At 28.0% G+C, this 13,212-nt stretch overlaps 1 protein-coding gene across 1 annotated transcript in view; it reads left to right on the top strand.

Moving 5' to 3' along the window:
* bor (ATPase family AAA domain containing bor) overlaps window positions 1–12,875 on the top strand; it is a 55,848-nt gene extending 42,973 nt beyond the window's left edge. The window contains exons 10-14 of the mRNA XM_035350664.2: window positions 1,581–1,632; window positions 4,381–4,451; window positions 4,623–4,790; window positions 5,892–6,000; window positions 9,923–12,875. Coding sequence (XP_035206555.1) covers window positions 1,581–1,632; window positions 4,381–4,451; window positions 4,623–4,790; window positions 5,892–6,000; window positions 9,923–10,111 — 589 coding nt within the window. The 3' untranslated portion in view covers window positions 10,112–12,875. The remainder of the gene's footprint in view (window positions 1–1,580; window positions 1,633–4,380; window positions 4,452–4,622; window positions 4,791–5,891; window positions 6,001–9,922) is intronic.
* Window positions 12,876–13,212: the final 337 nt, after the last annotated feature.

Below are 13,212 nucleotides of genomic sequence, written 5' to 3'. Positions count from 1 at the left end.
TATTAACTCAAAAAGTAATGACTAACTTAAAATTAAAGAAGTTAAACTAACCTAACGACTTCACAGGGCTCTGACTTGAAAATTGGCATAAGCAAGCCTAATGGCAAGAATTGCATTTATCTCAGCGCCACAGAAATCTAATTGCTAGGAAAGCAAAGATAGCAACATGGCCTTCAGGCAGGCAGAATATGCTCTGATTTCACATTCAAAAACCTTCTCTTAAATAGTAACTTCTTTCTACCTCATTTGAATACATACATCCTAGGTCATTTACATTCTTGCAGGAGTTGAAAGCAAGAATGATAGGAAAGCTACTTCAGCATAAAATAAATGCTAAGTAAATTAATTCAGAGTAAATTCTAATTTCAGAGTTTATTCATCATAAGAAAAGCTGTGAATAGGTTGTGTGTTAACATGGTTCTATTTTTCAAAAATATGTTAATTTTTTATTTACTGATGACTAAAGAAGAAAAAAGCTCTGTAGACAATAATTTTATATACGGTCAAAAGTCTTTAATCCGGACCTCAAAGCTACAAACTTTCTGTGCATGCGTAAACGCATGATGAGTTTACGCGTGCGCATAATACGTTTATGCATGTGCGTTTAATGTATAACGGACGGTATAAGCTAAGCTAAAATTATCTAAATATCTGTTTTTAATTTTAGTAATTTTAATAATTTTTTTTTTGTAAATTTTGATACCTTTTAGATCATAATTGCTCTTTATTTCATAAATTATCTCATTTGTAATTTTATAATTTCTACATGCCATCTTACCAGATTTAAACTGATGATCTATAATCTGGAAAAACCGATAATCCGGAATCGCCGAAGTCCCGACGAGTCCGGATTAAAGACTTTTGACTATATTTTCTTTCTTCTTTCAATGATAACAATTTTTGATCTGCCAGTGATGGAAAAAAAGATGTTATATCATTCTTCCAAACAAAAAGCATTTTACCACATATTCAAATTTGTGAAAACAGCCACAAAATGAAACTATGTATAAATAAAAGAATTTGGAGATGCAATGTAAAAATCACTATGATTTATTTACTTTTGGGCAGAAGAATTGATATTGATAAGGGGTGCAAGAAACAAATTTTAAAAAATTTTACTTGGGAAGATTGTGGTATTTACTGTACTTTCTTTATATATATATATATATATATATACAGTAATAATAATGATTTGGGATTTTGTAATGAAATGTTATGTCATTTTTCCAAGCATTTTATTTCATTCAGACAAACTTGGCCATAATCTTGGTGCCATTATGATGGGGATTATGAAAAAGGAAAGTACCAAATATTCTGATAGTAAGAGATTTTATATCAAAAATTAATTTAACTTTTGCAATAAAATTATTGCATGCTTAATTTACATAATCTTAAATATCTTAAAACACAATTTTTTTCTGAAATTTTTATCTGGAAAAACTATGATGGTTGTAAGAGGAAAAAATTTTCATTTTTCTTCTGTGCTTGCTGCATTTTAAAGCTACAATTAAAATTAGAAATTCAAAAATATGTTTGTGCAAGCTAAGCTTAACTGGTAATTAAAATTTCAATACTTTTAGGCTTCTTTTATTTATGGATGAAGCTGAAGCATTTTTGAGAAAAAGGAGTTCAGTAAGTTGCAATTTTGACTTTTGTATAACAATTTTGCATTACAAAAATCTATATAATTAAATTTAAAATTTATATTTTTAGTGCATTTTCTGTTGCATGTATAAGAAAATAAGTGTTTGCCTTGAATGTGTAAACTGTTATTTTTATATTGCTTGTAATTTTTAATTTAGTTTTGATTGACTTTTTGATTTCAGTTTCTTAAAAGCTGCTGTACTATTTTGTAGCATTTTTAGGTATTGCTTTTGATAGAAGGATGGTATTATATTTGGCATTCAAAAAATCAGAGGAGTGGGAAAAAATTTAGTAAATAATTTTGAGAAAATTTATGAAAGCAAGGAATTGAAATTTCTAAAAAGAGAATTCTAGGGAATAAAATGGACTTAAACTTATTAGAATACTGTTCACTTATACGAATAGGCCTGATGTTGACATTGCTCAGGATGCATTATTTCTGATTTATTTTGGAGTAATATCTAAAGCAATTATAGCCTGTGGTATTTATTTGATTGAATTGGATTATTTGATTATGGCAGAACACACAAGTAAAAACACACAAGAACTATCTATCTAAGGAAAGAAATACCTCCATGGAGGACTTTGCAACAGAAATTACCTCATATTCACATTACACATAAAGAAAACCATGAAAACTTCCATGCAGCCAGGCATCTACTTCGATTTGAACCACCAGTGTTCAGCTGCTTGTGGGCTCTTTTGGTATTAAGTTGAAGGAATAATGAATGTCTTCTTATAATATTCAATGTAGGCTGAACAAGGTTTAGATTTGGCATTGAGTCCATATGGTATTTTTATCCTAAAGGCATTTTATCACTTCATCCTGATGTGGATAAGTATTATCATCTTTTGACATTTTCATTTATTGACTTGTGTGATATCATAATGATATCATTTAAGTAATTTTGAGCATAGAAGTTATCTCTTTGTCAGATAACTTCTTAACATGAAGGTCTATGCATTTGTTTTAAAAAATCTCCACCACCGATGTTCACTGAATTATATTATAGTTGTCTTTCTGATGAATATTAGTAGAATGATATTGGATATCTTTTTCTCATACCAAAGTATACTAGAGCTGTAAACAGTATAAGAATTATCTGTTGTGTTCAGTCTACTTTACATACTTGTATTACATATACATATGAACAATGCATCTGGAATAAGATTTGCAGAAAACTGTCCTTATAGCTCTGGATATCAGTTTATTCTTTTTATGCATAAAATGCTCTTTCAAAAGTTGTATTTTAGGAAGAGGTATGTGTTTTCTTTAGGTAATCCTCTAATTTCTGGTTTTTAATTTATCAGATATTAGATTATCATGCTCATATGTAATTTTAGGAGAATTATTGATCAGTAAGTGTCAAAGTCTAGAAAAACTATTTTCAAAAGATGACTTTTGCCTATGCTGATGATGTCATAATTTCATGGTTATAGGAGGAATTAAAGAGACACTTTTTGCTATGAAGAAATCAGCTGCTAAAATTCACTTGAATATCAATAAAAAGAAAACCAGTAATATAACAGTTACTAAAGAACCAGTAAACTTCAATTACCTTGAAGCATAAAATCACAAATTAGAATTAATGAATAGTTCTGTTTATCTTGGCTCTAAAGTAGATTCTCGAAACAATATTGATACAGAAACTAATAAGTAGATTATTTTTTTCAATCACTGTCAAGTTTTAAGAAAATTTTTATGGTCAAAATTACTTAAATGAGGGACAAATCTACTTTTATATGAGACTATTATAAGACTTGTATTTATATAAGACTCTAAAAACTGGACATCAAATAAAAATACACATAGTTTAATATTATTCATTTGATTGATATTTATATTATTGAATTCCACAGAAAATATTGTTTTTAGCTAACAAACACAATAATGCAACTATGTAATCAGACCATTATTCTCATAAAATTTTCTTTTCGCTGTGCCAGGTAGAATTATATAGCTGTGTACTGTAAAAAATTACCTACATAAATCAGAAACACTGTATTTGTGTAATAGATTATTAGTTCATAATGCTTTATATGTAACAGTCTGCAGTCCACTGCTTGTGGAAAGTAAAAACATACACAAATTCATAAAAGTTTGTGAGTAGCATCACCTGCATGGTGAAATTTGTACTTTTCAAATTGAATTTTGTACATGGTATTGAAATTTGTACAAGTATTTTGCTCTTGTCAAGGTAGTTCACGTTGAATATTTTTCGTCTAACATTGATAAATACTATGTTCTATGGTATGACTAAGGAGTATGCAAATTTATAAATATCTAGTATAAAGAATCTTTTTGAAGTTTTTGTGCATAGAAAACTCTGGATCTTTTAGATGCTGATTCCATAATTCTGATCACAGAAGGATTCATTATGCCTCATCTGACTAACTCAGCATCTTATGAATTACTGATAATTTGGCAAGTTCATTCATTGTGATGATAAAAAACAAATACAGTAAATACAATAACAACATACCCTTTCGGCTGCAGTTATATGCTTCTATGATTGATGGAAGTGTACATTATAAATACAGCAATGTCATAACTCTTCAAATACATACATATGCATCTACACTTATTGAAATTATTTATTTTATTGAAGAAATCTTATTGAAATTATTTATCTAAAATTGCTTGATTCTTCAAAATATATTTACTTTAAATTATGTATTTGATATTACTATAGCTTTTTAATATATTTTATACTTTTTTTTTTTTTTTTTTTTTAGGAAAATGTTGGCGAAAATATGCGGGCTGCTTTGAACACTTTTCTTTATCGAACAGGGGACCAATCTGATAGGTAGGTGAGTTTGCAGTAGAAGCGAAATCCATAAAATTTCATTACATCTTCTTCTTCTTCCCCCCCCCTTTTTTTTTGTGTGTGTGGGGGGGGGGGTAAAAGATGTATTTATATTTCTGAAATTTGTTAAATTCTTTTAAAAGTAATGAAATTATTTATTTCACTTTTCAGATTTATGCTAGTTTTAGCTAGTAATACTCCAGAGCAACTCGATTGGGCAATGAATGATAGAATGGATGAAGTTGTTCAGTTTCGATTGCCAGGCTTGGCTGAAAGAGAAAGAATGATACGCCTCTATTTTGACAAATTTGTTCTCATTCCAGCCACAGAAGGAAAGAGGTATGTTATGCTTATAATTTAAACTAACAACAAGTAAGCTTTGAAGTATATTATTATTCCTTGAAATTTTAGTATTGCTGGAAACATACTAATGCAAATCAACAATAAATTAACCATCAGAATATGAAGCAGATGAGGATAAACTCCTACTTTAGCCTATATCAGTTAGTTTTTTTTTTTTACTTATTCATACTAATGAAAAAGATTGCTCCTCACAACAAGTTCAAGTACAGCTAAATTCAGGTATTAATCTTATCAGCTTTGGAACTTAATCTAAGATAGGTTTGTCCTACAAAATCTAATGAACTGTTAATACGCTGTAAACTTTTTTGATTCTTACGTATTATCTCATCCTCCTTAGTAGAAGTTGACAAATTTTTCGGCTGCACCAAACACTTTCAACCATGCACATAATCATTCTTAAGGTAAATCATGTTTATAACGTTCCTTCAGTCAGACAGTTTTGTCGCCAATTTTGCATGCCTTCTCTTTGTTGTATTCCATTTTCAACGGTTTTTATAAATAAATCTTGATATCTTTTGCGTTAAATTTTAAAATATGTACTTATGAAATTTGTTGACAGTGAAAGAAGCTGCAGAAAAAATTTCTGTATATTGCTACAAATCGCTAAAAGGAACACTGAGGAAAAGCTTTGATAGATCACAGCGAGCGGTTGTGCTCAATTCCGAGTTTCTGCAGTTATCTAATGTTTTTTAAGTGAAAACAGATTGCTGTGTAAATGGAAAGAAAAGCATAAAGGAAAAAAAAAAATCAGGATGCTATCACAAAAAGTGTGTTTTATATTTTAGTATATCATATAAATTTTACTTAATAATTAAAATTTGGGTTTGAAATTATTATTCTTTTGATATTGATAGATATATATTATCTTTGTTGATAATGTCTGCCAACTTACAGTAAATATTGATAATTTGAAAATTATTTCATTAAATTGTGAGAAAGTAGTTGCATTAGTACATGACTACCCTGTTTTGTTTACATATAGGAGCATTTAAAATATTATGAAAAGTATATTTTAAAATGTAATGGAATAGAAAAACTGTACATTTGTCTGGTATTAATTGTATATTTTTTATCAAGGAGATTCCAAGTAGCAACTTTTGATTATGGTAAAGTGTGCACAGATATATCAAATCTAACCGAAGGCTTCTCTGGTCGTGAATTAATGAAACTTGCTTCTGCTTGGCAGGTAAGAGTTTTTTTAAATATTCTTTTGTTAAATTTCTGAATATGTTTTGGAAGAAGTTTAGTAAGAGTAAGTGATTGTATTTGGTTAGAAAAGTCATGAAGTGTTTTTCTGTTTTCAAAGGACATTTGTTTATGTAAAGAAAAATGATCAATTGCTTATTTTATTCAATAGCATTTTACCATCATTCAATGAGCTTTATAGTGTCTTTTATAGAAGAACCTGTCTTTTAGTGAAAAACTAAACAAGATGCTGATTTTCGTCCTCATCTCAATTGCACACGCTACTTACACAAGGAGTTTTGAAAAGACTGAAACAAATAGAAATCTGATTGTGTAAGATCATGCAAATACAGTGTGTATGGCAACACTTACCATCCATGCTTTAATAATTTTTGATTGATGATTGAACTTTCTTTTGTGTCTTGTTATTATAATAAAACTCATCTCTTTTACAAGCAGCAAAGTCTGAACATTTCTGGTCGATATTCTTTTGTTAATGTTCAAATAATCTAATTACTAAGAGTGCATCTTTGATTTGACTGTTTAGTTCTTTGATAGAAGCAGAACATCTTTAAAATCTGAACTTAATCTTCCTGTGATGAATATCTGTTCTTGATGCTGTTTAGGGCAAACTATTCCATTAGGACCAAAACCATTTGTTCAGCACGTCATTCTAAATAATTCACTATTCCTCAGCAGTTATCAGTCACTTCATAAAAGAATTGTTTTCCATGCATATAATAAAAATATTCTTATGAATTTTGTACATAGAAGATTTTAGCACAATTGTATTTGAAATTGTATTTTTCTGTGTAACGTAGCGTGAAAAATCTTGAGCGAGAAGCTGTACTGGGAACGTAAGAATACAGTAACAAGGCCATTTAACATTGAGTAAATGGGTATCTTGGTAATTTGGCAAGATATTGCCGAGCTGGTAACGGTTTTCATAATGAGTATTGTAATTGAGGAAATGCAATTGATTTTATGTGTAACTGTGACTGTATTTGGCATTCATATGCCTCTGAGTAATTTCGAGGAACAAAAATTACTAGAAATATCTCGACAGCCAAGTAAAAACTATATAATGTCGGAGAAAGTATCTGCTCTCAGTTTTGTTGTTGTGAGTTAAATTAGTTTAAAATTAGTTTCCATGAGTGCTTTTGGAACCGGATATCAAGTTTGCTTACGTTTCTTCTGGCGATCATAAGCACTTGAATGGTGAATGTTGAATCTTTTGTGAGGTGCAACATGGATTTGACTTGATTGTCAACCACCTCAGTTGGCCTCCCTGATGGAGGAGCACTACTGTAATCAAAATGTCCAGCACAGAATTTTATGAACCTTCATTGCAACATACATTATTCTAAAGCACTGCCACCATGTAGCTTTTCACAAGTTTGATTATAGCTGCTAGCTCTCATTTTTTTTTTTTTTTTTTTTTTTTTTTTCTTCCACTTCTTCGTCTTCTGAAGGAAAGTATTTTTCAGGAATTTGTGAAAGTTATTGAATTGATGAAACTTAAACTGCATGAATTCCATTCTCCTAGCTGTAGTGATTTTGAGCATAAATTACTAAATTTTATGCAATCTGAATTGTCTTAATCTACTGTAGGTATTTCTAGAACTTTTTATGAAATTACAAGCACTTAATTGGTTAATATTCCTATTTCATTTAACATAAATATAGTATTTTCTTGAGTTTATATACCCAACACTGTATACTTTAATTATTCATGTGATTTTTAATATATATTTAAAATTACTTGGGGTAATTAAAGCTTTCATTCCTTAATCGGGACCATGTCAATAAAAGAATGTAAGGAGCTTAGATTATGAAATTAGCCAAAGACTGAAATTTAGATAATATAATATAAATATCTATAATTAAATATAAATATATCATCAAAATCATTTTATAAATAGTTTAATAACCTGAATAATGCATAAAGTAAATTTATGTCAATTTGAAGTTCGTTTGAAATGACATCATCAAAATGCAGAAAATGACATGACTCTCAGTAATTTCCCAATTTTTCATATTTCAAAGCTGGCAGCTATGCTGATGCATGTTCTTCCTTTTACAGAAGTAAAACAGTAAAATCTGGTGAAAATGAAGTTTGTTTTTTTGCCTTCAATTTGCAAAATCTCTAAAACTCAACCTAATCCCTAAATTCTTTTTGTAAAGAAAGATGCTAGACCAATCTTAATCTTAAATGACATAGGAATAACATAGATGCAAGTGATTCCAATATTTTCAAAAATGAAATAGCATCATCTTTTGCAAAAATGGATCACAACTTTTCCTACAAACCGCTATTTGACATCAAACTGATATTTTGTTTTTCCTTTATAAGCAAATTATTCTATTTTCTGTGTTTAAATTATTTGCATTACAGTTTTTCAATACTTTAAAAAGTATCGCAATAATTTGTGACCCCTTTTCTGTTTATTATTATTATTTTTGTCTTTGTTTTGTTTTGTGAAATGTTGAGACAGTTGCCTGGTGATAGATGAAAAATTTGATGGCAGCTGGAATCATTTCTAATATAATAGAATCTTTTGTTTAAAATGTTATATCACCATTGTTTCTGATTGCCAGTGCAGAACTGGGTCTAAAATGACATGCCTGATTTCCTTCCTATTTCCGTTCTACAACTCAAATTATGAAAGTGCCAAATTTTGTAAAAATTGTACCAGTCATTTTTTAAAATATTAGCTCTCAAAATTTTAGTTTCTTGATGTTAATTGAATTTGGTGTATGTTTATTGGTATCTCTCTTTCTATCAAAATCTGAAATTTATGTTCAGTGCAAATAAAATTCTTACATTTGTATTTTTTAGTAATTTTTATAAAGTTTTTGAAAAAATTTTGAATTAAAAACCTATAAAATTTTCTGCCATAATCTTAAAAGTAGATGTGTTTGTAGGTGTACTTACAAAATATATATATATATATATATATATAATTTTTTATTCACAATTTTCCAAAATATATGTGGTTTTATATATTGGCATGCTTTGAAATTTGTGTAATAATAATTTGTATAAGTGATAGTAATGCCAAATATGGTTTACGCACTTTTTAAAATTATTTGAAAGAGTGAACCATGCACCTTTTATTCTGCTCATGCGCAGTGAAAGTGAAAGGAAAATTGGTTACCATAAATTAAGAATTTCAGCAAGGGAATTATTCTTGGTGCAAATTGAAAAAAGTGTATCAAGTAAGTTTTTAAAATTTAGACATAATTTGAGTTGTAAAATTGAAATATGGAAAAAAAATGGTATGTCATTTCAGAAACAGTCTGATTTTGTTTCGAAGTACGTATGTTAGACCAATGCTGTATATAAATCTAATATATGTCTTAAGTTGCACTTTTAAGACATGAAAAATGCAAGTTAAATTTTGTCAATCTTCCCACTAGAACAGGAGATACGGAATTGAACCATTTTTGTTCTGTGCAAGGTGTACATAGTTTTAGTGCAAAATTACAATTAAGCATAAGCTTTTATGAAATTTTAATAATTTTTACAAAAGCTGTTCTAATTTGACAATCTGGTGCCCAGAATCAACATTTTATGAACTTTTCAATTTAATTTCTTATGTCTTAAGTTTTAATTTTTTTATGATAAGAGTTTTCTACGTGTAATTGTTTAAAGTTATTCTGTTATCTGTCAGTTTTCTTTGTAAAACTCATATAACACTTTTTTTTCTTGAACTTTTTCTGAAAATTTCTGTTTTTTATTTTCATGAATTTGGTAGGTATAAACTGTGCCAACATTTCCAGAATTCTTAGTAATAATAATAGGTTTAGTAATAAGCATGCATTGGAAAATCATTTGCTTTTCATGATTGATAATTTTTTTAAATACTTTTATTTTTATTTATTTATTTATTTATTCCATTAATGTCTAAATTTGCTTTCAGTTTGCTGCATATGCATCCGACGATGGCGTCTTGACTGAAGACATGGTGATGTCTGAAGTTCGTAATGCCATAAAGCAACATGAGTATAAAGCAAGCTGGCAAACCATAGAAGAAGCTAAAAAACAAATTCTAGAGGGATCTGTATCTAGAGCAATACCATTAGAATATCCTCAAGCACCTGCCAGTTAATTAAGGTTTAGAAATTAGGTTAATTAAATTAATATTAATAATTTTTATAGTTATTTCCTGAACATATGAAATTGATTTGAAAATGATAAATGCTTTGAATGGGAAGTGTTTGAAGAAGATATTCAATTGTTGAGTTAGTTTGACAAGAGAGAAAATAATTAAAATGTCACATCTTTTAATTGCATTAATTTAATATAAATACAATACTTGATGGAAGTTTGTCAGTTTGATCAAAATGCTGATGGAGAAAAACTGAAGTAGAAAGAACAATTATTCATTTTCAAATAGTACTATTTATCCATCATTTTCATTTGTGTACATTTTCTACATGAAATGATATTGAAACAACTGATTTATATCTAAATACACTTCGTATATAAATATCTGAAAAGAATCTTTAAATATCAATTCAAGTATATTTTTATATGAATAATTATTTCAAGAATAACTGAGAAATGTGCCAGCTACATATACAAGTATTACTGCATTTATCAACATTCTCATTTTTCAGAAATTTTATTTTAGTAAACATTTATTATCACCACTGCAATAACTATTTTATTTAAGGAAAAGAAGTGATTATATAAGTCAGTAAAGATCCCCCCCCCAATATTTAGTAATTTTGCAAACACCAAAACTTGTATTAGCCTTCTATTATTATGTTATTGCTTTTAGGAACTATTGTAACAAATATATAGAGAGCTGTCAACCTTAGATTTATTATATTATGAATACTTTTTTAAATTCCTATTCTTGCTTATCTAATTTTTAAGAGATCATATTTCCAAGTATCATGAGCTTCATGGTATGTGTCTCCAAGAATAGAAGTAATATGTATTTCCCCTTTCTCTTTATGTGTATTTATGTACGAGTTTTTATACTTTTTTGTAAAAGATAGTAATTTTTTATCATCGCAGAAAATGTTAATAAGAAAAAATATGTAGTTTTTAATATAAATGAAAAAATTATTCTTCATTTAATCTGAAATTTGTAGTTAAATAAAAGGAAGATTGAATATTTTAATATAATTTCTGCTAGTTATAATAATAATAAAGTTCTCGTAGTATTTAGACTTGATTCTTAATTTCAGTTATTTCATAACCTTATAGAGAATAACTGAGAAATAAAGATTTACTCAAAAAAATAAAGATTGCCTTTATGATCGCATGACCAAAAAAATTAAAATATTAATGCATAATAATTATGGGGTGATCTACGCTGATAAAAGTGTCACTGTAAGTAAAAAATTATTGAGTTATAAATAATTGTTAAGTATATTTAATTATATTAATTTATTTGTATCTTAAAAATTATTTCTGTAATTAAAACTTGCATAACTATATATATAATCTTACCCTGCTTAAAAGTACTTAACCGGCCCTTATTTTTACAGTCATTGGTTCATTGGTCATAATCACATACTTCCAATAACAGAAATGTGTTAAATGATCAAAATATTCATGTTTTGGCAATGTCAGATTTTTAGAAAATTAAACTTTTGACAAATAATAAAATCTAACTACGTACATAATATCAGTTTATATGTGTAGTTAGTATTATAAATAACTATAAATATCTAACAGTATTTAATATGAGTTTACTGTTGCAGCAAAAAATGTGTATAATAGTGAACATAGAAGGTCATGGTGTCCACTTCAGAATTTTTACAAATATGTAAAAACAAGTTTAGGAGTTATAACTGTAGAAAATGCAAGAATTTTTTTCATTTATGCTTAAGTTATTTTGACTTCGTTGTACATCTTGTAATTCACTTTGAATACTGATCACTTTGATACAGCAAATTAAATTGGAGCATAATTAAACCATACAAATTTTAATGTGTCCCAAATTGACGTTTGATTAGTTTTCATACCCTTTCTGATTCTGTTTTCATATTTATGAATTTAATTAGCAGTGCATAATAGCTTTTACAGTATGCATATAGTATATTAATTTGTTTTGTTGATATTTTTTTGCATCAGTATGGATTTTTTTAACTGGAATTAAAGTTACATACTAATACTGAATACTAAGGGCCTATAAGTAAGACAAATGGCAAATATTAAGGAAGAATCTGCAGCTCAAAATTGCTGTAGAATAGCAGATTCACATTTGTCTTTGAATTATAAGCTAATATTTTATTTCAAATATTTTTTCAGCAGACACATGTACAGAAATGATAGTTATTTTACATTTTGCATGGTTCTTAATTCTTTTTAATCATATTTTTTATTAGTAATAGATCATAAAAAGCAATAAAAACATGCTTTGTGAATTTTTCTCTCACTTTTTTGTGTCATATATATATAAGAATCAAATTTTAAAATGTTAATATACAAGGAAGATTCCCATGCCCCACAATAAAAAAATTATCCTTATGCAAATTTTTTAGTCTCTTTGATTTTATTAATGAAATAGGTCCTAAAAATCTTTTGATAGTAAGATAGTTTAAAATTGAAAAACATAAATTTTTGTGTTCCATATTAAATTATGCAAAAGGTTGACAGCTCTAATATCCAAGCATAGCTGAAACTAATCTTACACTGATCAAAATGATGAATAATTATATATAATCTAGGCTAAAAGTACTCTGATATAAGAAAGTCTGACTGGTTTAGATTTTTGAAATAAAATTTATATATTGTATATTATATATTAATATGCATGTGTACATATAATGTATGTATATTCATTCATCATAAACTTAAGTCAAAGAGAGTTCATATTTCGTTGTATAGCTGATTAAATAAATTTTTCTAAAATACTGGAAGTGGTATTTATAGTTTTTTAAATCGATACAAAATGACTGTAAACTAGATAAAAAGAAGATGTCAAATAAAGGCCACTTGATTGATTGATTCTTGTAGAGTACGCAAGGGTTATATAAAAGGAAGTTTGTGTTTGTCGAGGTCCTTTTAAAGAAAACTAGCTCATATTCACATTATACATAGAGAAAATCACAAAATCTCTTATGCAGCCAGCTCATTTGTTTGAACCTTGATTATCAACTGTCACTGGTGGGCTTTGATTGATTCTAGAGCAGATTGCATAAGGCCAATTTCTACAGCAGGAAGCTATCTTCATAGATCTAAAATAGTACA

The sequence above is a fragment of the Stegodyphus dumicola genome, chromosome 11 (genome assembly GCF_044657685.1).
Source record: "Stegodyphus dumicola isolate Sdum_Otavi_A_Nest chromosome 11, ASM4465768v1".
In the NCBI taxonomy this organism is placed as follows: Eukaryota; Metazoa; Arthropoda; class Arachnida; order Araneae; family Eresidae; genus Stegodyphus; species Stegodyphus dumicola.
This window is presented reverse-complemented; position numbering and strand designations above follow the sequence as displayed.